General features: G+C 65.6%; 1 protein-coding gene and 1 long non-coding RNA gene across 3 annotated transcripts in view; one reads left to right on the top strand and one right to left on the bottom strand.

Annotated features, from left to right (window-relative positions):
- The window catches only part of CASKIN1 (CASK interacting protein 1), a 31,145-nt gene that overhangs the window by 7,659 nt on the left and 395 nt on the right, over positions 1-23,091 (bottom strand). The window contains exons 2-13 of one of the 2 annotated variants that reach the window (XM_071444790.1): positions 9,187-9,238; positions 6,840-6,937; positions 6,605-6,750; positions 6,426-6,521; positions 5,959-6,089; positions 5,780-5,888; positions 5,346-5,454; positions 5,141-5,235; positions 4,944-5,061; positions 3,298-3,513; positions 1,342-1,449; positions 1,095-1,213 (exon numbers count right to left, since the gene is read on the bottom strand). In XM_071444790.1, coding sequence (XP_071300891.1) covers positions 1,095-1,213; positions 1,342-1,449; positions 3,298-3,513; positions 4,944-5,061; positions 5,141-5,235; positions 5,346-5,454; positions 5,780-5,888; positions 5,959-6,089; positions 6,426-6,521; positions 6,605-6,750; positions 6,840-6,937; positions 9,187-9,238 — 1,397 coding nt within the window. The remainder of the gene's footprint in view (positions 1-1,094; positions 1,214-1,341; positions 1,450-3,297; positions 3,514-4,943; positions 5,062-5,140; positions 5,236-5,345; positions 5,455-5,779; positions 5,889-5,958; positions 6,090-6,425; positions 6,522-6,604; positions 6,751-6,839; positions 6,938-9,186; positions 9,239-23,091) is intronic. The other variant, XM_071444791.1, reaches the window with a different exon arrangement.
- On the top strand, positions 194-3,548 carry LOC139598428 (uncharacterized). Its single transcript, XR_011681869.1, has 2 exons — positions 194-577; positions 656-3,548. It is a non-coding gene; the product is annotated as an uncharacterized lncRNA (long non-coding RNA).

Genomic DNA, 23,091 nt, shown 5'->3' with positions numbered 1-23,091 from the left:
ACCCCGGCAAGGGGGGAGAGCAGGCGGCAGTGAGGCGGGCGGAGGGGGCCGGCGGGCCGGGGGTGCGTGTCGCGGGTGTCGCCGGTGTCGCGGGTGTCGCGGGTGTCGCCGGTGTCGCGGGTACCGTGGATGCTGCGGGTGCTGCGGGTGCTGCCAGCTCGGGCGAGGGTGGGCAGGGAGGGTTGCAGCAGATTTCGGCGGCAGCGGGGAGAGCGGGAGCAGCAGATGGTGCTTTGCCGGCAGCAGGAGCCCACGGCACCGCCGCACCCCAAAGCCAGCCTGGCACACGCCCAGCCCAGGCTGCTGGCACGGGCTGGGGTCCCCTGTGCCCGCAGGATGGAGCCCCCCTGGCTGGCAGCGTGCTGAGGCTCAGGGGCGCATGGGCACGGCAGGCAGGGTGCCAGGGGATGTGGGCTGGAGGGCGCTGGGGCCGCTGGGCTGGCAGGTGCCATTGCCAGGGAATGGGACATCCCAGGGGCACTGCAGGGCTATTGTGGCAGTGGTGGCAGGGCAGCCTGCAGCGCGGTGTGCGGTGCTGGTGGCAGCAGTGCATGGTGGCAGCAGTGCATTGGTGGCAGTGTGCCAGGCTGGTGGCAGCAGTGCATTGGTGGCAGTGTGCCAGGCCAGTGGCAGCAGTGCATGTTGCTGGTTGCAGTGTGTCAGGCCGGTGGCAGCGGTGCATTGGTGGCAGTGTGCCAGGCTGGTGGCAGCAGTGCATTGGTTGCAGTGTGCCAGGCCAGTGGCAGCAGTGCATGGTGCTGGTTGCAGTGTGCCAGGCTGGTGGCAGCAGTGTGTGCAGGACAGAGCACAGTGCAGAGGCCCCTGCAAGTGGCAGCAGAGACATGGCACAGCAGCCCTGATGGACCTGTGGAATGTTTTGCAGGGGCTGAGCCCAGGCCCAGGCAGCACTCAGGGGTCAGGTGGAGGGGACAGGCTGGTGGCCGCTGTCGGTGACAGCATAGCTGGTGGCACACAGGGTATCGATGAGACTGCACAGCACCCAGTCAAGCACCAGCTGAGGTCAGGGCAGGCAGCAAACGCTGCAGGAGTGCAGCCAGCAGCAGCTGGCACGGCCGCCTCAGGGCTCTCCTTACCTTGACGCCCTCGGAGCCGGCGTGCAGGGCGTGCGCCCCGCTGCCCGCGCTCTGCCCGCTCCCCGAGCTGCGCGCCGAGGCCACGCTGCCCGTGCTGCCCAGGCTGCTGCGGTCACCACCTGCACACAGAGGAGAGGCTGTCAGGGCTCTGTGCCCCGCTCGTAGGGGACACCACGGCACGGCCGTGCCCCAGGGAGCCGCCATCGCCGCATCCTGGCACGCGCTCTGCGTCCCACCGGTGCCGTACCTGCGAAGGGTTTCCGCAGCACCCAGATCTCCTCGGCGGGCGCTGCCGTGGCCGATCCGCCCTGCGACGGGGACAGGTGGGACGGGCTCATGTCGGCCCCGCGGGACCCTTGGTGGCAGAGCAGAGAGAGCGGCTGTCAGGCGTGGGGCGCTGCGCTCAGGCTCGCACGGCTGTGGCACGGGGAGGTGACCACGGCCCCGGGACTGGCGCTGCTGCAGGTGGGAACAGCCCCACAGGGAAGGCGTGGGGACCCCGGCTGTGTCCGTGCCCAGGGATGCCAGAGCCATCCTAGGGCCTTGTCCCACCCCAAGCTGGCAGAGGTGACAGTGACCAGCCATGGGCTCTGCTGTGCAGAGCATCCCTTCCTCACTGCCAGCCAGGGACAGACCATGGTGGGGTGTTCCAGTGCCCTGGCTGAGCCTGGACAAGGGACAGGAACCGTGTCATCCCTTCATAGGACAGGATGGGGACATGACCCGGTGCAGGGAGCAAAGGGAGCTGGGCAAACTCAAGCAGTGGGGACCAGGGTTCCCACCCCACTGTCCCCTGTCCCAGGCAGTGCTGGCCATGTCCCTGCAGCTGCCTGCATCCATCTGCGGGGACCCAGGGGCTGTGCAGGGCCAGGCACCGGGTGTTGAAACCCTGGTGACACACAGGGGACACAGCAGTGGATGAGAGGACCTGGCCCTCCTCTGGGGCACAGCTTGAGGGTCACCCCAGGGCACGGCTCCTCACCAGCTCACTGTGCTGGCCACCTCTGCCAGGTCCCACTTGCACCAGGGACAGCCAGCTCCGAGTGCAGGGGGAAAACAGCATCAGGTGAGATGGACAGCAGCCCTACAAGGCCAGTGCTGCCACAGCCCCACCACGGCTCCGCCACTGTCCTGCGAGCCATGGGGCACTGCCACCCCACCACCAGCCACGGGGTGTTGCCACCTCACTGCCAGCCATGGGGCACTGCCACCCCGCCACCAGCTGTGGCACATTGTCACCTCACTGCCAGCCAGGCCAGTTCTGTTCATGGAGCTGCTCACTCCAACAGCACCAACCGTAGCAGGGGGACGGGTGGTATAAGGTGATAAAGTCACTGAAGGAGCACAGCAGGGGACAAACAGCCTCACCAAATCAGGCTGGAGCATCTCTGAGCTGCACATGCCATGGTCGCACCAAGGAGCCTGGGCTTGTGCAGCTCCATGCGACCCCAGCAGGAGAGAAAGCCCCAGGGAAAAGAAGTGCTCCCTTGTCCCCAGTGCCAGCAGGGCCACCCAGTGCCCCCAGCACAACCTCCTTAGCCACTGCCACTGGGGCATGTGCAAAGACCCCTGGCCCCAGCCATGAAGGACAGAGCCCCTGCAACCCCATGCTCCTGATGCACAGCCCTGCAGCACCTGTCACGTGCCTGTGTCCCAGGGACGGTCCCCAGGGTTCAGCCGGGCTCTGCCTGTGCTGAGCCAGCCCTGACAGCATCCCCTGGGAAAGCCCCCAGAGCCACAGCCCCTTCCAGCCCCGTGTGCACAGCCAGGACCTGGTCAGAGCTGGGCCCTGCAGGGGGGCTGTGGCCAGCAGAGGGTCCCTGAGCCCGTGGCACAGAGCGGTGGCACTGAGCTGTGGCACTGCGCTGCCTGCCCTGCCTGGCACAGGGCTGCGAGTGCTTTGGGGGTGCCCATGCACCCAGGCAGGAGCACAGGGGACACCGGGGTGGGGAGGGTGGCTGTGCCTTGGGCACTCGCTGTGCCAGCAGCACTGGAGCAGGTGTGGGAGGGAGCGGTGGCAGCGTGTGCCACCCGAGTGCCCCCGCTGCATGCATGCACGCGCATGCACACGCTGCATGCACACACACACACCCTGCAGGCCCCCGTGAGGGGGAGAGGCCGAGCAGAGAGAGAGGACTCGACACACGCTTTAAAGGAAAAGAAAGGAAAATCCATGGAGAGCACGAAGCGAGCGGTGAACTACCTTGTCCGTAACGCGGCTCGTCGGCACTGCTAGGGGAGAGCCTGTGATAGCCAAAGGAACTGAAAAGAGTCTGATGGGAATGTGGTGGTGGAGGTGGAGGTGGAGGCAGGGAATGGAACGGATGGGACGAGGCGTCACCGTTTAGCACAGCAGCCCCGTAAGCCGGGAGCGGGATCTTTTGGAAGTGTTGGGGGATTGTTACAGTCTCCCATGAACCTGATAATAAAACATAACAAGAGACAAAATGAAAAGAATCAAAATAATAGAGACACGCTCAGTGCCGCCAAAAAAGGAAAAAAAAAAAAAGAAAAAGAAAAAGAAAAGAAAATAAAAGAAAGGGGGGAGAAGGCAGCAAATCAAAAATGCGACCAAAGGGACGTGGAGAAGCCAGAACTGAGACCCAGGCGAGGCGGAGCGGAGCCGAGGAGCAGCAGCGGGAGCTCAGCACAGGCACAGCCCAGCACAGGGCACGGACACATCCCCGGGACAGCCCCAGGGTCAGCTCACGGGCTCTCACAGCCAGGCTGTGGGTCCTGCTCCCTGCAGGGCCATCCCGGGGCAGCGGGGCTGCAGGCAGGGCTGGGCTGGGGCTGCAGCACCGGCACCCCTGTGTCCAGGGGTGAGCTGTGACACAGTGCCTGCACCCTCACTGCTGCCACCAGGGTGGCTACAGAGCTCCACAGCCTGGCTAGCGCTGCTGTGGGCCAGCTGCAGCCCAGGAGCACAGAGCTCAGCCCGGGAGACATGGATGGCATCTCTGCTACTGGCATACACCCATACCTGGAGGGTGGCTCTGACCCTGCCTGTCCAGCACCAGGTGCCTCCAGGGGTGCTGTGGGTTGCCTGGCAGCCACTTGTACTGCCGGGCTCCTGAGATACTGTTCAAGTGCCACCATTGCCTGCCCATGTCCCCATGGTGTGGCTGCCCCCAGGATCCAGTCCCAGGGCTGGGGTGAAATGGTTGATGTGGGGCCTTTCAATGCTGCCTGCAGAGGCACCAGCCCCATTGGGGCTCTCCTGGCAGAGGCCACAGCCCAGGGACATCCCAAGGGACTGTCCCCAGGAGCCTAAAGGGATGATGATGGGAATGGGGATGGGAATAGGCAGCCACAGGGCAGGGGAGCAGGGGCCGATCCCTGAGATGGCCCCTGGCTGGAAAGACGCTCCCTGTGTGGCAGCATCAGCTCCCTGGCACTGGTGCCCAGCCCCTGCACAGACCCTGAGCACCAGCCCCTGCGACCCCACTGCTGTGCCTGTCCCTCCAAACCACAGTGACACCCCTGGGTCTCCTCATGCACCAACCTCCCAGCACCTCAAACACCTCCCCCAGCCCAAGGGCAGCCAGGGCTGACCCCCAAACACCCCAGGGCTGCCAGCCCCAAGCCCCAAGACACCGACCCCACAGACACCACGGGAACACGGACCCCGCACACTGGATGGGAGCGCCAGCCCCACAGGCACCATGAGGACGCTGACCCCACACGCTTTAGGCACCGTCCCCACGCCCACGGCGGGGACACCGACCCCACATGCATGAGGGGCATCACCCCTGTTTGCCTTCACCGCTGCAGCCCCCACACCCCTGTCCCCACCAAGCCAGGATGGGCTCCCCAGGATGGGCTGGGGGTGCAGGGGGGATTATTTGCCTGTTCGTTTGCTTATGGCCTCGACGAGGCTGGAGGGGAAGTATCCCACGCGGTCGTTGCCGGTGCGGTTGTCGTGGATGCAGCCCTTCCACCGCCCGTCCGCGTGCTGCTCCAGCACCTGCGGAGGCGCCGGGTCAGGGCCGGGCCGGGGCTGGCACTGCCACCGCGCTGTCCCCGGCCCCCCCGGCCGCACTCACGGTGATGACGTCCCCGGCTTTCACGTTGAGGCTGGTCAGGTCGTAGTTGTTGCAGTAGTCCTTGACGGCCCGGACCTGCAGAGCTGCAGAGGCGTCTGCGGGACGGAACGGGAGCGTCAGCGGCCGCTTGCCCCACGGGGGTTGGCACCCCCAGCCCGGCGTCCCTCGTGCCAGCACGGCCGCTCTGTGCCCTCCAACCCCCTACCCCGCAGCATCTGCTTGATCTCCTTGCTGGCCTGGCTGGTGGTGAACTGGTTGACGATGTCCAGAGCCGTCTGGTTGTAGGTGTTCCTGACGTGGGCGTTGATCCCGCTCTGCAATGGCACCGAGAGGGATTGGGAGGAGGCTGGTCCCCGTCCTGCCACCCCTGGGACTCCCTAGGCCACCAGCAGACCAGCAGCTGGAGGGCACAGCCCTCAGACCTTTGTGTGTACCCCCCTTGTGACCCTCACCCCTCGGTGTGCACCCCCAGGACCCTCGGAGCCTTGGTGCATCCCCTCCAGGACCCTCAGCTCTGATCCCAGGGAGAGCTGCACAGGCTGCTCTGAGCCCCCAGCTGTGGGGTCACCCCCTTCCCACAGCCCCTGGCTGGGTTGGGGGTGCCTGGGGGCATCTGGGGGTGCCGAGGGGGGCCCTTACATCCAGCAGCAGCCGCACCACGTCCGTTTTGCCGCAGAGCGCGGCCTCGTGCAGCGCCGTGCCCGCCTTGGTCTGCCGGTTGATGTCGATGCCAGCCTGCAGCAGGAGCCTGCGGGGGATAGCGGGGTCAGGGGGGCACGGGGGGCGCTGGTGCTGCCCCCCCTGCCCGCGGCACGCACCGGATGATGTCGATGTGGCCGTTCTTGGCGGCGAGGTGCAGGGGGCTGGTGCCGTTGGGGTCGGTGGTGTCCCCCGGTTTGGGCTCCAGCAGCGCCGCGCACATGTTGCTGTTCAGGAGCAGTTGGACCACCTGGCTCAGCAAACACAGACGGAGCAGGGCTGCAAGGGCGGCTCGGCCGCCCCCCAGGGCTGCGGCCCCCAGCCCCTGGCCCCTGGCCCCTGCCTCCCCACTGCCAGCAGCCAGAGCTCCCCTGTGGTAGTGGCACTAAACACCCCCATGCCGGCCATCCCTGTGCCCTGCCACCTGCCCCAGGACCTCACAGTGCTCCTGTCCCCCCCTGGGATCTCACAGTGCTGCTGTATCCCCCCAGGACCTCACAGTGCCCCTGTCCCCACCTGGGACCTCAGAGTGCCCCTGTCCCCTCCCAGTCCTCCTCTGGGGACACCCAGCCCTGCGAGAACTTACCCCGACCCGGCCAAACTCGCATGCCAGGTCCAGGGGTGTCTTCCCCGAGTTGTCCATGATGCAGGGGTTGGACTGGTGCTGCAGGAGCATCTCCGACTGGGGACAAGCAAGACCCCGACCCGGTGAGGGCAGGGGTGGAGGGGTGGCACCACCCCCTGCCAGCCCCGTGCCCTCCGTACCACGTCGTAGTGCCCGTGCTGTGCTGCCAGGTGCAGGGGGATCTGGCCCTCGTCCGACGGGATGTTCACAGAGGAGCCTGCCTTCAGCACCATTTTCATGGGCTCCTTCTTGCCCTGCCAGGCCGCGTAGTGCAGGGGCCTCATGCCTGCAGGGGCAAGAAGCTGTGAGCCTTCCATGTGCCAAGGCAGCGGGCAGAGCCTGCGGGGGACACGGGGCAGGGGACCCGGGACTTGCCTTTGTTGTCCTTGATGTCCACTGCAGCCTGTGCCTCCAGCAGCAGCGAGATGAGCTCTGTGTTGCCATTAAGTGCCGCATGGTGCAGAGCCGAGAACCTGGGGACCGGACTGGTGTCAGGGGCCACTGTCCCCTCACGGCCCTGCCAAGCCCTGCCCAGCACCGCGGCCTCCGACCTGCACCTCTGCAGCACCCAGGCCTGCTCTGCCCTCCATGTGCCCATGTCCCCAGGAAAGCCACCCCATATCCCTCTGTGGGCTTTGGGGTGAGAGCTGCTGCAGGCCTGGGAGTGCTGAGACCCCGCCGGGCTGGAGGTGCTGGGCAGGGCAGGCACAGAGGGTGGGGTACCGGGGAGCCCCCTCCTCAGTGACCCACTTGCTCCAGGCTGGCCCCAGCAGTGCGGCCATGAGCACAGATGGCAGCGCTGCCGTGCCCGGTGCCGGGCTGTGGGGTGGGGAAAGCCCCCGGCCCCGCACCCGCTCTGCTCCGGCAGCTCCCAGAGGCTCCCGCCTGGGAAGCAGGCCAGGAGCTGACCTACTTGTGCTCCCGGCAGCGGCATCCTCCGTGCGGCTGCGCTGGCACCCACTGTGCCACTGCTCGGGGCCCTGGCCCTGCACAGCATCCCCATCCCCTCCCCAGGGCCACCCCAGTGTCACCACCAGAGCATGGGAGCCCCCAGGACAGTGGCTGCCCCGTGCCCGAGGGGCAGGTGTGGGTGACAATCCCCCTGGCCCTGTTGGTGCCCATGGAGCTGTGGGTGACAATGCCCCTGGCCCTGTTCCCCAGTGCCCATGGAGCTGTGGGTGACAATGCCCCTGGCCCTGTTCCCCGGTGCCCATGGAGCTGTGGGTGACAATGCCCCTGGCCCTGTTCTCCAGTGCCCATGGAGCTGTGGGTGACAATGCCCCTGGCCCTGTTGGTGCCCATGGAGCTGTGGGTGACAATGCCCCTGGCCCTGTTCCCCGGTGCCCATGGAGCTGTGGGTGACAATCCCCCTGGCCCTGTTGGTGCCCATGGAGCTGTGGGTGACAATCCCCCTGGCCCTGTTCCCCAGCCCCAGCCGGGGGACCCATCCCATGGGGAGCAGGCTCCAGGCACGGCGGTGCCCACGGAGCTGTGGCTGCCATCCCCGGCGGGGAGCGGCGATGTGAGCAGACAGCCTGCACAGGAGGCCGATCCCCAACGTCTGCCTGGGAAATGTCAACATTTTCCGCTCCACCGCCCTGCTCAGATCCGCTCAAGATGGTGCAAATCGCAGCCTGCCCCAGGGCTGCCTCGGGGGCTTCCCTCGGGCACCTCATGGCCCAGCCGGCCACCTCAGCCACGAGCCGGGGAGCAGGGCACCAGGGCCAGCACGGGGACACCAGCACGGTGCTCACCCTCACGGGGACACCAGCACGGTGCTCACCCTCACGGGGACACCAGCAGAGCTCACACAGAGCGGAGCACAGCTGGGCTGCAGCCTGGATCCTGGGGGATCCTTTCCAGGAGCAGTGCTGGAGGTTGGAGGCTGCTCCCCTTGAGCTTCAGCACCCTCTGAACCTTCCAGGAGCCGGACACGAGCTGGGCCCTGCCTGCAGCTCCCCAGCCCTGCCACGATGCTCAGCCCTGCTGTGGCCTGCTGGCTCTGCCGAGCCTGAGGTGGCCCCGGGGGTGGTGCCCCCTTGCCCCTGGCACAGCGATGAGCTGGCAGGTACCAGGGGATGCCCACTGCCACCACCCTGGTGACGAGGATGAGGAGGCAGCTGGGCTGCTGTGGCCGTACATCCCCAGGGCATGGCCTCCTGTTCTGCTGCTCTCCCTGGCATTGCCCTGGCACAGCAGAGGGAACAAGTGGCATCTCATCGTGCTGCTGCCCTGCTCAAGGGGGATCTCAGGGCGGGGGGAGCCGGGGGCAGCTGCTGCCCAGCCCCACAAGCAGCACTCCCACGGCAGCATCCCCTGTGCAGGGCCCCGCTGCCTCCCCGCAGCCTCATTAGTGTGATTAGCAGGGTGGTCTGCGGCCCCTTTCTGCTGCTCCTGCCCCTTGGATGTGGCTGTGCAGCATCACCCATGCCTGGCAGGGTCACAGCTCTCCCACCCAACTCCCCACAGGGCTGAGCTCCCGAGGAGCCCCCCAGGGCTGGGAAAAGTGTGGTGGGATGTGGGCACAGCCCTGCCTCTGCCTCCAGCACCGGCTCTGGGTGCAGGCAGGGCTCAGCCATGTGGGCTAATGGGGCCAGAGCCCTGGGGCTGGCAGCTCGGAGAGCCTGGCATTGGCACACAGGCACTGGGCACTCCCACAGCAGGGGCACCCCCTGCTCACAGCACCCACAGCACCCACACCCGGGCTGGGACTCCCACTCACCCGTCCGTGTCCTGGAAGTTGACATTGACTCTCTTTGCTGATCCGAGGAGCTCTGGAAGGGAGGGAAGGGGACAGGGTGTTAGAGGAGGTGGCTGGTGCGGGGACACGGGGCACACCAGGGAGGGGACGTGGTGGCAGCTCCAGCTTTCCCTGCCTACCAAGGCTGGGGCTCCCTGCAGCTCCACAGGGGCTGTGTGAGGCTGCCTGAACCTGCAGGAGGAGGCTCAGGGTGGGGGTCCCTGCTAAAGGTGGCAGAGCCCGGGGGCCCCTCCTGGCACCAGCTTCTGCCCATTCTCTCCTAGGGCTCCCCCCTGGCTCCTCCACCTGGCTGAGGCTCTGGAATGGCCCCTGCAGCCCCTGCCGGGCAGAGCTCAGCAGGTTCCCCTGTACCCCGAGCCCCCCCTGCACTGCCCTCCCCACCCTCCTGGGAAATTAAACCGCGCCGGGGCAATCCAATTAGCAGCACGAGGAAGGATGGAGCCAGATTTACATAAGATTTACCCGAAAAACGCCACTCAGGCTTTCCAGTGAGCTGCTCTTCCCACAGCGGGAGCAGGAGAAAGAAGAGGAGGGCGGGAGCAGCACGGCAGAGCCCCACAGGGGACCCACACAGCAGCCCCTGAGCCCAACACAGTGAGCACAGCTCCAGCCCTGAGTCCATGGGAGAGGACCCAAAGGCTGCATGGCCTGGCAGGGAGAATGGGCAAAGGCACTCGAAGCCAGGGACAAGCTTCTCTCTTGTTGGGAGAAGCTGGCTGGAAGGGGCTGCTTCAGGCAGGGAAAGGGAATGTGGGGCCAGAGAGACACTCCCTGTGCGCCTTGGCCGTGGCCTTGCTCTCTCCCCCTCTACGGTGTCCCCTTGTCAGTGTCCCTGTGTTTATTGAATGATTGGACACAAGGCTGTGCCACAGCCCAGGAGCCTCTGCACGGACAAACAGGGCTCAGAGGGCACCAGCAGCAGGAGGGGTGGCTGTGTCCATCCCCAACCCTCAAACCTGGGCAGTGGTGCCGGGCTCAGCCAGCCCTGCCCAGGCCATGCAGCACAGACGGGCCCAGGAGTGGCCAGGACAGAGGCTCTGTCTCATGGCTGCCCCCTGCACTCCAGGGCTGCCCAGGTGTCCGAGCTGCAGGACATTTGCTAATGCTGACACAGCCCAGTGTGACAGGTGACAGCTGCAGAGGACAGGTTCCATGAGCCACAGCAACCACCCTCCAGCCACCAGGTGCCCAGGCTCTCCTCCCAGCTGAGGTGCCTCATGTGGGATGAGAAGGAGCACTGCAGGGTGCCTGGAGAGGGACAGGGACACCTTGGGGTCCCCAGGGTGTGGGCAGGGACAGGAATGGCACGGAAGCCCCCAGATCCCATCCCTGCCATAGCATCCCCGTGCTCCCCTGGGAAGAGCTGCCCATGAGTGGTGGGCAGAGCCCCTGTGACACCGGGAGTGACCCAGTCCCCGCAGCCCCGCGCTGCCGCCAGCGTCCCCAACAAAGGCGCATTCAGCCCTGTGGAGAGGAGCCCAGCGCCGCTTCCGCTGCTCCCCGCGCCAGGAGCCAGCTCCCAGGAGAGGGGCCGAGCTGCCCCCAGGGATGCCAGGGCCAGCGGACAAAAGGAGCCGTGGGCGCAGGAGCGGCACCGTGCCCGGCGCTGGCTCCAGCCTGCGGCCCCGAGACGGGCCCCGAGACGGGCGATGGGGCCTTGCGGACGGACGGATGGACGGATGGACAGACGGATGGACACTGTCTGCAGGGCCTGGCCTTTCCCACGGGTTGATCCCAGCCAGGGGCTGGCACGGGGCAGTGCCCAGGCATCAGGGTGCAGTGGTGATGGCGATCCCCAGGCACATGCCACCCTCGGCATCACCAAACCACCATGGCCCCAGCGCAGCGTAGCGGCAAATCTTTCCTCCCTGCACCTGCAGGAGAGGCTGCGGCTGCCAAAATCTGTTTAGCACTTCCATCACTGCCCGTGCCAAGTGCTTAGTCAGTGACTTCCAGCCATGCAGTGGTTTGACTTTCCTTAAAGCTCTGGAAGTGGCCGTCAGCGTGCCGAAGGCAGCTGGAGCACGGAGCCCAGCTGGGGTCTCAGAAAAACCCCAGTTCCCAGAGCAGGAGGGAAGGATGGCTGCCCTGGTCACCACGTCCACAGTGAGATTTGCAGCCAGTCTGGGGGCAACAAGAGCCGGGAGAGCTCATTAATGGCTGGGAATTAATGACAAGGAACATTCTTCCGCTAACAAGGCAGGGAGAAGGGAGCTGAGTGCTTCCAATTAAAATATCCGCTACAAAAGGAGATGGGCACAGTGGGGAGGAGAGCAGAGCTCCTTCATGGCCACACTGCCAGTGAGCACCCAGTGTGTCCCTGGCTGTCCTCTCTGCTGGGATCACTGGAGGGGGGCAGGGACCACCGAGCACCTGCAGTCACCCTCCTGCCCTCTCCATGCAGGTGCCATCAGGAAGGTGCTTTTGCAGGGGTGGCACATCTTTGCTCAGACAGCCTGAGCCCCACCACCATCCTTGGGACACCCCAGTGTCCCCTCTTGGCTCCCCATGGGCTGCTCAGGTGATGGTTGTGCCGTGTGGGGTCACAGGGCTCCCCTGGTGTCTCATGGCCCAGCTCTCCACCGTTCTCAGAGCAGTTTGCACCCCACAAACATCCTGGGGCAGGACCACGATGCCAGCCCCAGGGAAGGGGGGCACACACAGGCCCTGGCACCGCGGGGTGCAGCTCAGTGTGCAGCGGGAGCCGCAGCGTCTGCCATCGACACCAGCTATAAACAGCGCCTGCCGGAGTAAACAGCGCGGCGGGAGCGGCCTGCCCTGCTCCCAGGAACGCCTTCACTCAAACACAGGCACTGCAGGAGCGAAATCACGCTCGGGTTGAGCCCGGCGCTCCGCGTGCAGCCCCGGCCCCGGCGGGCACCACGGTGCAGGCGACGCACGGGCAGCTGGCACGTGCAGGGCCTGTGCATGGGAACCCGCTCTGCCCCACCCCAGGGTCACCGGGGCTCCTGCCGCTGTGCCTGGCAGCTGCTTTGGGCACCCTGGAGCACGCCAGGAGGAGGCCCCCGTGCCCAACCACAGCTCTGGGCACTGCGATGCACGGCCATGAGGAGACCCCCGTGTCCAACCACAGCTCTGGCACTGCGATGCACGGCCATGAGGAGGCCCCATGCCCAAGCAGCAATCCCAGTACATGCCCCAGGGAGATCACAGTGCCCAGTCCCTGCTCCAGGTATCCCAGAACACGCTGTATGGAGACACCTGTGCCCAGGTGGCTGGTGTATGCCATGGTGGGACCCCAGTGGCCAAGCACAGCTCTGGGCGCCCCAGTGCAGGTTGCAGTGAACCCCCTGTGCCCAGCTGCTCCATCCCCTCCCTGCACACGTGTCCAAGGCCGCGGCCCCACATGGAGGGACTCCTCAGGGGGCTCCTCACCCTTCCCAGCACCGCCTCACGTGCTCCTGCGCCAGCCTCTGCGGCCAGCGCAGCACCAGCAGCGATCGATGCCCGGCCGGAGCGTGGGGGCTCCCGGCCAAGCCCCCGCTGACGAAGCACATCCTCACCCAGCTCCCCCCGGCAGGCAGCAGGCGGCTGCTCCAAGCAGATGGCTCCAGCCTCCACTAAATCAACATCTACTTAATGAGGGGAAAGCATTGCTGCCCCCTCCCCAGCATGGCGGCAGCCGATCAGCCAGGAGAACCCCCCAAATCTTCCTCTCTATCCCTTCCCTCAGCCCTCTGCAGTGACCCCACTCCCCCCCAGCCCCATCCCTGCTGCTTCCCCACTCCCCAGCTCATGTGGGCAGCCAGACCCCCGTGTGTGCCCCCACAAACACAACAGGACCCCACAAGGTGCCAATATCCACAGGGAAGACATTCAAGGCAAGCGCCTGTTTCAGAGACAGGGGGAGGATCCTGCAGCGGCATCGCTGGGAGCTGCCGGATAAAGGAAGCATCCAAAATAGCTGCTCTTAATTATATCCCTGCTAACGAGCGCCACGCAAACAACGGGCACTGCACGAGGAGCCCTGCCATGGGGGTCTCTTATTCCTCACTGCGAGGATGGGGTCCCCACGGTGGCCTGTGCCACAGGGGGGACCCCACTGAGGCAGCCACGGCAGCCCTGGCTGGGGCTGGTGCTGACGGTGACGCCGGGGAGCCGGTCCTGACAGGGAAAAGCTTGTACTCCTGCAGCCAAGGTCGTGTCAGGCGCTGGGGCCGGCCATGCTCAGATGCTAATGAAGCCGTTATCATCTTCCGATCGATCGGGACTGTATAAATAATGCACCGGGAAGCTCGTTGTGCAGGGAAAGGGATTGCCTGGGGCCAAGGGGTGGCTGGGATGGGATGGAGCCATTGCAGGGCAGGACTTGGCACAGCTGGATCACTGCTGCCCACCACAGCTGGACAGACCTCTCTCACCACAGCTGGACACCCCAGTGCCCATCACAGCTGGATGTTCACTGCCCATCACAGCTGGACAGACACCTCTCACCACAGCTGGATAACAACTGCCCATCACAGCTGGACACCCCGGTGTCCATCACAGCTGGATGTTCACTGTCCACCACAGCTGGACATGCACCTGTCAGCACAGCTGGACTTCTCAGAATCCACCAACGCTGGATAACAACTGCCCATCACAGCTGGACACCCCAGTGTCCACCACAGCTGGATAACAACTGCCCATCACAGCTGCACACCCACAGCTGTGTGCCCCGCTGCCCGTCCCCAGCCATTCCCCAAATCCCAAGGCACTTTTGGGGGATGCTGCCCGTGTGCCCAGCACAGGTACAGGTGCTCCGGATGCCCGTCCCTGGCAGACCCTTCTCCAGGAAGGGGTGAAATCCGCACTGGAGGCTGGCTGGGCTCTGGCAGCCTGAGTCACCGCGCAGCGCTGTCCCCTGGGGCTGCAGGAAGCAGCTTAAATGCAGCTTTCAAGAGGCAGCAGGGACTCCACTGTGATGCTTTTATTTTTACAAAAAGGAAACTTTTCAGTCCCTTGGGATGGCGCGGGGCTGAGCCTGTGGGCTGCCAGGGCAGTCGGGGACAGGGGACATGGGTGTACCCATGGCAGAGCCAACCCACCAGGGCTGGGGCTGTCCAGGGGACCCAGCACCCACCAGCAGCTCCTGTGGAGGTCCCCGCTCTCCCCCTGTATTCCCAAGCCATATCCTCACCTGACCTTTGCCGTGTGGTACCATGCAGCCAGGCCAAGCCACGCTGCATCAGCCGGACCCCTTTGGGCAGTGCCAGCCCCCCGAGTACCACACGGGGCTCTGCTGAGCAGGGGCTCCCTGGTGACTCGGCCCAGGGCACCCAGGAACGCAGGGAAGCAGCAGCAGGGACGGGCAGGACAGAGATGTGGACAGAGATGTGACAGGGGGACATGGGTGGGACATGAGGGGCTGTGCCCAGCTCCGTGGGACCAGCACTGAGCATCACAGCTGCCAGCTGTGCCCAGTGCCCGGTCCCTGCTGTGCCCAGTGCCCAGTCCCTGCTGTGCCCGGTGCCTGGTCCCTGCTGTGCCCGGTGCCTGCTGTGCCCAGTGCCCGGTCCCTGCTGTGCCCGGTCCCTGCTGTGCCCGGTACCAGCCGCCTGCCGTGCCCGGTGCCAGAGCCTGCTGTGCCCGGTGCCAGCCGCACGCCCACACTCGTCTCTGTGGAAATGAATGTTGGTGTCGCTTACAGGGAGCTCTAATTGCCAGCCTGTGGCAAACAGGTAATTTTCAATAATCACCCTGGCTGGAAAGAGCTGCTGCTGGCACAGCGAGGCTGGCATGGCAGGGATGGGGACATGGCTGCTCAGGGCCACTGTCACCTGTGTCTGCCCGTCCATCCATCCATCCATCCATCCATCCATCCATCCATCCATCCATCCATCCATCCATCCCAGCACAGCTGGCACTGCACCTCCTCGGGACACGGGAGCAGACGGAGGTGGGTACACACTACTCACGTCTGCCCTGGGGCAGAGCCCTCCTGCCCCATCCCCATCCCCATCCTCATCCTCCCCGGCTCCTCCCCCTCCTCATCCCCTCTGCACGGCCAGGGAGGAGGGACCCTGTCCACGCTGGCTGCAGGGCTGTCCACGCTGGCTGCAGGGCGGGACCTGGATCTTTGTGCATCTTAAAGCATCATTAACCAAGGCACGGCGGTGATCACTGGCCTCCCATGAACCCGGCACCGTGCAGCAGCACTGGGAAGTGGTGGGAGCCCCTGGTGTGCCTCGAGCCTGTGCACACGTGTGCAAATCTGTGTGCAGGCGGCCCAGATCAGCTCCCCGTGTGCCCTGAGTGTGTGAACATGTGTACATGTCTGTGTGCAGGCAGCCCAGATCAGCTCCTGGTGTTCCCTGAGTGTGTGAACACGTGTGCACATCTGTGTGCAGGTGGCCCAGATCCATCAGAGGCTCTGGGGGCTGCTGCAGCGCTGTCTCTGAGCTCCCAGCCATGCTCAGCTAAACAGGCCCCGGGTTCTATTTAAACCTGATGCCTCCAGAGCCATCGTTTGTCCTCATGCACGGCCGCTGCACCGTGCCCACCTTCTGCTCCAGGGTGCGTTCCCAGCGGGAATGAGGGGCAGCATGGGCACAGGCATGGGCAGCTCTGTGGCCTGGCAGCTCAGGGGTGTGCCAGTGACCGCCGGGGCGGTGGGCAGCAGGGATGTGCAGCCAGGCCATGGCCGGCATCATCCAGGAGCACAGGGAGTGCAGCTGGAGGCCTCGCACTGCTCCCGCTGGGCTGGCAGCGCTGCAGGGGAGGCGCACGGCTGGCAGCACCCGTCCCAGTGTCCCCAGTGCCCCCAGTGTCCCCAGTGCCCACAGTGTCCCAGTATCCCCAGTGCCCCCAGTATCCCAGTGTCCCCAGTGCCCCCAGTGTCCCCATGTCCCGCAGTGTCCCCAGTGTCCCCAGTATCCCCAGTGTCCCCAGTATCCCCGGTATCCCCAGTGTCCCCAGTGTCCCCAGTATCCCCAGTGCCCCCAGTGTCCCAGTGCCCCCAGTATCCCCAGTGCCCCCAGTGTCCCCAGTGACCGCAGTGTCCCCATGGCCCGCAGTGTCCCCAGTGTCCCCAGTATCCCCAGTATCCCCAGTATCCCGAATGTCCCCAGTGCCCCCAGTGTCCCCAGTATCCCCGGTATCCCCAGTGTCCCCAGTATCCCCAATGTCCCCAGTGCCCCCAGTGTCCCCAGTGCCCCCAGCACGGCAGGCACAGGGAGGGGGCTGGCAGGGGCTGGCAGGACCGAGGCTCAGGCAGCCGCTGAGCACACCCGGGGAGCGGGGCTGTGCTGCTGCGGAGCTGCAGGGCTGCGAGGAGCGCGCTGCCGTAAACAGCCCAGCTGCAATGCAGGAGCCGGGCAGCCGTCGCTTTGTCTCTGCTCCAGCGGCTGCCGCGGGCCGGGAACCCGCGGGGCCTCTCGAGGAGCTCCGGCAGTCACATCTGGAAGGGATCAGCGGCTGCTGCTGCCGCCGCCACGAGCCGGCCGTGCCCGGGGCCCGGCCCCACGGCCCCACGGCCCCACGGCCCCACGGCCGGGCAGGAGGCAGCGCCAGCATGGGCAGCAGAGAGGCCACGGGCACAGGGGCATGGGGCACACCATGCACACACGTTCACATGGATGCACAGGGTGCACAGGGGCTGGGGCACTCAGAGGATGCACAGGAGCATGCACAGGATGCACAGGGGCATGCACAAGATGCACAGGGGCTGGGGCACTCAGAGGATGCACAGGAGCACTCAGAGGATGCACAGGGGCTGGGACATGCACATGAGCACATGCATTCACATGGATGCACAGGGGCTGGGGCATGCACAGGGTGCACAGGGGCTGGGGCACCCACAGGTGCACAGCAATGGATGCACAAGGATGCAGAGTGGCACACATGGGCACATGGGAGGGGCACCCAGACACCTGAGCGCCGAGGAGCAGAGCCTGTGGTGGCTCCTTGGGCACCATCTCCAGCTTGGTCCATCTCCAGCTGACACAGACCATGGCAGGGCAGGGTGCTGGGGTCCCCTCACCCTGCTGCACCCCAGGACACCCCAGCCCCACAGCCACCTCCACCTGCTCGGCACTCTCCAGGTGCCAGCAGTGACCTTGTGGGGACAGCCAAGGAGACCCGGGCAGAGCTGGCACCCCCAGCCAGCTGCTCTCCCACACTCTCCCAGCACAGTGCTGCCCCACCGGGTGGCTGGTGCCAGCACCGGGACCCATCCATCACCGGAGCAGTCCCGGCAGCACGGGGCTGTCAGGAGAGGCCAGGCCAGCTCTGCATCCCAGCTCCCCATTTCTCAGGCTGATTGCTCCTGTCGCTGCAGAGCCCAGCGTTAAACACCTCATTTTCTACTCCCATATTGAGTTGGAAAATACTATTAACATTTCATTAGAGCTAAAAGATCCCTCTCAGCCCAGCAGCATGAGCCAGCCCTCGTCCTGCCGGGCAGGGGGGCATCACTGGGAAGAGGAGAACCAGGAGGGCAAGTCCCACGTGCCCCAGGTGTGGGACAGGATGGTGAGCCAGGGCAGAGGTGACATCAGCGCTGCACACTGGCTCGGTGACCTGTTGGGCATGGCCACCCTTGCAGCACACTTGGCCAGGGACAGGGCACAAAACAGTGGCAGAACAACAGTGTCCATGCAGGCACTCCTGAGTTTTGCTGCCCAAAGCCTCTCACTCACTGGAAGGGAAGCCTGGCCCAGCAGGACCAGCACCAGCCATTAAATATCAGCAAATTTATTCTCCAGCATTCTCCCAACAGTGCTGAGCACCACTCCCAGCACACACCAGCCCCAGCACCAGCTCCAGGACAGACAGCACTCTGGGAAACAAACTCAGGTATCACCCAAGAGCTGGGCCCTCCCCTCCAGCACTCACCCCACCAGCAGTGCCACAGCTCCCACCTGCCATGAGCCAGGAATGTGCTCACTGAGCACCCAGCACTGCTCTGGGACCCACCTGGGCCCTGGCACAGGAGCACAGAGCTGCCATCCCCAGGCCCTGCTGCTGTAGCCACTGCAGACACGTGGGGAGGGGGCTGGGGGCACCTGGGCACACCGAGATGGGCAGGGGGACTGACCACAGCCATTCCCAGCAGCTGGGAAGGGGAAGGAAGGGTTAAACAGAGTGCAGAGAGGAGGAGAGGAGCCAGACGCCAGCCTGGCTACTGGAAACCACCGTGGCCTGGCAGCCACTGGGATGGCTGTGGAGAGGAGCTCAGGGCACTCACAGCACTCAGACCTGCTCAGTGCCAGCCCAGCCACCCTTGGGTGCAGCTGGCCCTGCCATGTCCCCCCCAGTGCCACCCCCAGCACAGGGGCAGAGAGGTCCTGGTGCACACACAGCCGTGGGAGAGCCCCGCAGAGGGGCTGCCAAAGGGCTGCTTGGTGTCCAGCCAGGTGGATTTGGGACTGCTGAGAGGAAATCCAGGCCAGGGAGGGAGCTGGGAACGGAGCCGCCAGCCCGTGGCTCGCTGCCCCTCCATGGCAGTGGCCAAGTGTCCCCAGTGCCCAGAGCTGTCCTGCGGGGCAGGGACCCTGCAGCCAGCCCGGACACGGGGGCTGTGCTGGGGGCAGGGGCAGGGAGGGTGTGCACGCACAGCTCGGCCCAGCACAGAGGCAAGAAATGTGAAAGAATGAGGAGCCACCCCAGGCTGAGCAATCGTGCCCCTCTGGAAGGAAACTTGGCACACTCCAGCCCACGCTTCCCTGCCAAGTCCTGCTGGGAGCGAGGCTTTGCACGCGGGCTGGGAACCCCCAGAGGCTGACGAGGGACCCGCTGACACGTGGAGGAGCTGGGCAGCAGCTGGAGGAAGCTGGGCAGGGCTCGGAGCACAGCCCGTGCCTGGGCCACGCCTGGGATGCACCCACATCTCCCCTTGCTGGCACCACCCCCGTGCCCCAGCCCATCCCCTTGGCATTCTGCCCCTCCATCCCTGCCAAGGGCACGGGGGGAGGCGTGGGAGCGGTGCCTGGCCATGCCATGGGGGATGCTCGGGCCCAGCACCTCTTTGGCCACAGGATCTGGCCCCACAGCCCCTTCCCCCAGTCCAGATGTGCTGCCCAGCACCTCTGGGTGGCTCCAGAGGCAGCAGCGTGCAGGGGCTCCAGCACCCCAGTGAGCATCACCTGCTCATCCCTGCCTGGTTTCTCTGTCAGCAGGGCGGTCCTGCCCGCTGCCCAGGGAGCAGCAGCAGGAGCCATCAGGGGTGGCTGCCTCCCAGGGAAGGCTCCTGCTCTCCCACAGGGCCGGGGGAACCGGGCAGCTCCGGCGGCTGCCGGCCACGTGTGCCCTGGGCACTGCACCACAATTGGATTTGCATCTGCCCTGCCTTTTACTGCATGGAAATTGAATTGTAAAATGTCAAAGACATTTCCTAACTGCGCCATATTAGCCCGGTTTTATTAAATACTGTTATCAGAGCAGATTATGAATGCAATCAACTGCAGGCAAGAAAACCCAGAATTAACTGGCCACTGTGCAGGAGGACACACCGGAGGGCAGGAGGCAGCTGGCGAGGCCCTGCCCAGAGCCCGTGTCCCCAGGTGCTCTGGCTCTGCTTCCCACTGTCCCCAAATCCTGGAGCACCGGTGAAGGAACATCCCAGCCCAGCCAGTGCAGCTCCACTCACGTCCCAGGATGGCTCCCCAGGGACAGCAGGACACTGAGGGCTCTCACTGAGCTTTGAGGTCCCTTCCTAGGCATGGCGAGACCTGCTCCCTGCACATGGCAGCAGGGCCAGACTGATGGGACAAGCCCTGAGATGCCAGAGCTGCTGCCAGTGACACACAGGGCAGGATACAGAGCCCTGCCCAGGTGGCAGAGCAGGAACAGGGCTCTCCTGGCCAGAGTGGGGACACTGAGAGCTGCCCAGGCCTCAGCACCAGCACCCCGGGCAGTGGGGCCAGGCTGGGCTGGGTTACCCAGGGCTCCCCTGATGTGGCAGGACACAGGGGATGCAGAGCTCCGTGCCCAGCCCTGATCCCAGCCAGGCAGCATGGCTAACCCAGCCCCAGGCGACCCCAGAGCTCCAACAGCACACCAGGACACGAGTCCTGATGGCAACCTGGGGGACCAGGATGGCACTGAGGACCAGGCATGGGGAGGGCAGCACAGTCCCACAGGACACAGCCCTGGATTCCACCCACACAGCCAGTTCCTGCCATGCTGGGTGCTTGTCCTGGCACTGCAGGGCCACGTGCTGGGACATCTCCTTGGCCACACGATGCTGCCATGTGTGGAAGGGCTTTACAGAGCCCCCCAGCCTGGCTGGAGGAGAAACCGGAGCAGAGGGTCCAACCTTTGGCTGGAGGTGCCACACTCGGCACCAGCAGCACCACACAGGAGCCATTCCCAACGTGGATGAGCCCTTGCAGGGCTCACAGGGAAGGAGCCAGCTCACTCCAACCCTCCACAGCCACAGAACTGTAGATCCTCTGCATGGCACAGCACGGCGCAGCTCATCTCCCACTGCCCAAAGCCCCAGGTGCCCAGGACAGGGGTGGCACAGTGGGCACAGTGCTCCTGGAGACACCCCACGGTCCCATCCCATCCCAGGCTGCTGGAGGCAAGGGGAAAACGCCAAGTCACCACATTTCTTCGAGGTAGCACCGAGAAGGAGGGGACAGGGAGGGAAACAGTTTGCTGCCAAATCCCTGCATCTGATTTGCGCAACTTTCAGACAACCTCATCAATTATGGATGGCCGGGAAGCAGGCGCGGTGTGCGCTGCGGCCGGCCCGGCCCGAGCCCACACTCACACCAAACGGGCCCCCTGTCACCATGGCAACCCGTGCTAATTCACGCAAGGATTTTTGAAATCTCGTGTATTAAACCCCACATGAATAGGATATTATCCAGATAACAGAGCTAAGTTACAAATCTTGCCGGTGCCGCGCGGGGAGCGCCGCAGGCGTGTGTGGGACCGGAACTCAGAGGGGACATGGGGACAGCCCTGCCCGCTGCTCTCCCACTCCGTGCACCACTGCAGCCCCACTGCCATGGCCAGAGGTGCTTGAGCACCCCAGGCTGGGGTGCACCCACAGCACACGTGGCACCCACTGCCACAGGGGAGAGTGGGGTCCGGTGGGGAAATGGCCCCAGACGAGCCTGGCACTGGCACTGTGGGTCCAGCAGAGCTGGAGATGGGCAACCCAGCAAGGGAAGGGGGTGACATCCACCCCAACAGCAGGCTCAGCCCCACTGGGTGTGCCCTGTCCCTAACCTGTGGCCCTGGCACAGGGAACACTGCTGGCCCCCATGGCCATCCTGCCTGGCGTCCAGAGGGCTCAGCCGTGGGAGATGCAGCAGAGCCCTGGGAAGGACAGGGATGCAGGAGAAGGTGGTGGCACTCAAGCACCTCTGGTTGTTGCCACAGCAACGCCAGCTGTGTGCCCAGGCCAGCAGGGACTGGAGAAGGGTGTGTGGGGACACTGCTGGGCACAGGCCAAGCGTTGTCCCCATACCCACACACTGCCCCAAGAGGCCATGGCAGCAGCAGTGTCTGGAGTGGGCTGGGATGAAGAAGGCTCTGAGCTGGAGGCTCTTCTTGCCCTGCACAGTCCCTCAGCAGTGACAGCAACGATGGCACTGGGGACATGGGGGACACCCTGCCAGCCCTGCATGGCACGAGGAAACACATGTTGGCCTCATGTGGCACCGTGGACATGGTGGATGCAACACCAGAGCAGGAACATGGGGAATGCCACGCCAACCCTGCTCAGCACCAGGACATGGGGCACCACGCTGGCCCTGCTTGGCCAGAAACAGCCCTGCACGACCAGGGACAAGGGACAGCTCACCAGTCCTGCACAGCTCCAGGGGTGCCCACATTTGGGGAGTGCCAGCCCTGCAGAGAGGGACAGTGGGCACAGCAATGGAGGGACTGTGTGCCCAGTGACCCAGAGCCACCCGAGTGCTCCCCGCGGTCCCTGCCCATACCCAGGGACGGTCTCCGGCAGCCCAGCTCGTCCCCGGCACCAGGCCTGAAACCTGCGGCTGCATCAGCACCATGAATTATTCAGTCCCGGGCGGAACGCCTCGACGGAGCAGTTACATCCTACAGCGAGTAGATACTCATGGAGCTACACACACGTACACCCGGAGACGCACACGCACAGCCACACGCACGCCCCCGCAGCCTCACACCTGGCCACGCACCCGCGGAGCCGAGCACAGCCAGCCGCAGGGATGCTCCGGGAGATACCCGCGGAGCGACATCCAAACACCCCCTCAGCGAGGAACACCAACAGCCCAGCCAAACACGCAGATGCCAGGGTACACACCGCCACGCAAACACCCCACGCACCCAAACACAGCCGCACACGCGCCCGCGGCAGCGCGGACACACGCAGGGCTGTGCGGGCAGCGAGCCCCGGCGCTCTCCCGCGCGGGCCGGCCACACTCGCTGCACGCACACGCAGACGCGCCCGGCCGCAAACCCTGCCCAGACCCCCGGGAGCAGCGGGGGAGCACCGGGCCCGGCTCCCGGAGGGTCCGGAGTTGCTCCGGGGTACGGGGCGAGGGCAGCCCGGCCGGAGCCCGACCGCGCCGGGGGTGCCCCGGGACGGGCGAGGGGACCCTTCGCAGCGCTCCGCACCCGCGCAGCGCCCGGGGATGCTCCGAGCCCCGCCGGTGCGCTCAGAGCCGCGCCGGGCAGCGCCCCCCGCCCCTCCCGGGGCGCCGCCGGGGGTCCTCGGCACGTCTACGGTCCCCGCCCGCCCGCTCGGAGCCGCAGCCGGGGAAGGGCCGGGGATGCTCCGGGGCGGGCAGGGCGGCATCGCGGCCGGGCCCCGGGAGCAGCGCTGGGATGCGGCCCCGAGGCGCCGCGCCCGCGGCTGCGACGCCGGTGCCCGTGCGTGCCCCCCCCCCTCCGTGTGTCCCCCCGCAGCGGCGCCCCCCGCCCGGCCCC

The sequence above is a fragment of the Agelaius tricolor genome, unplaced genomic scaffold, assembly GCF_023055355.1.
Source record: "Agelaius tricolor isolate 1412-34295 unplaced genomic scaffold, bAgeTri1.0.p SCAF_19, whole genome shotgun sequence".
Classification (NCBI taxonomy): Eukaryota; Metazoa; Chordata; class Aves; order Passeriformes; family Icteridae; genus Agelaius; species Agelaius tricolor.
The sequence above is the reverse complement of the archived record's forward strand: the minus strand, read 5'-3'. Positions and strand labels throughout refer to the sequence as shown.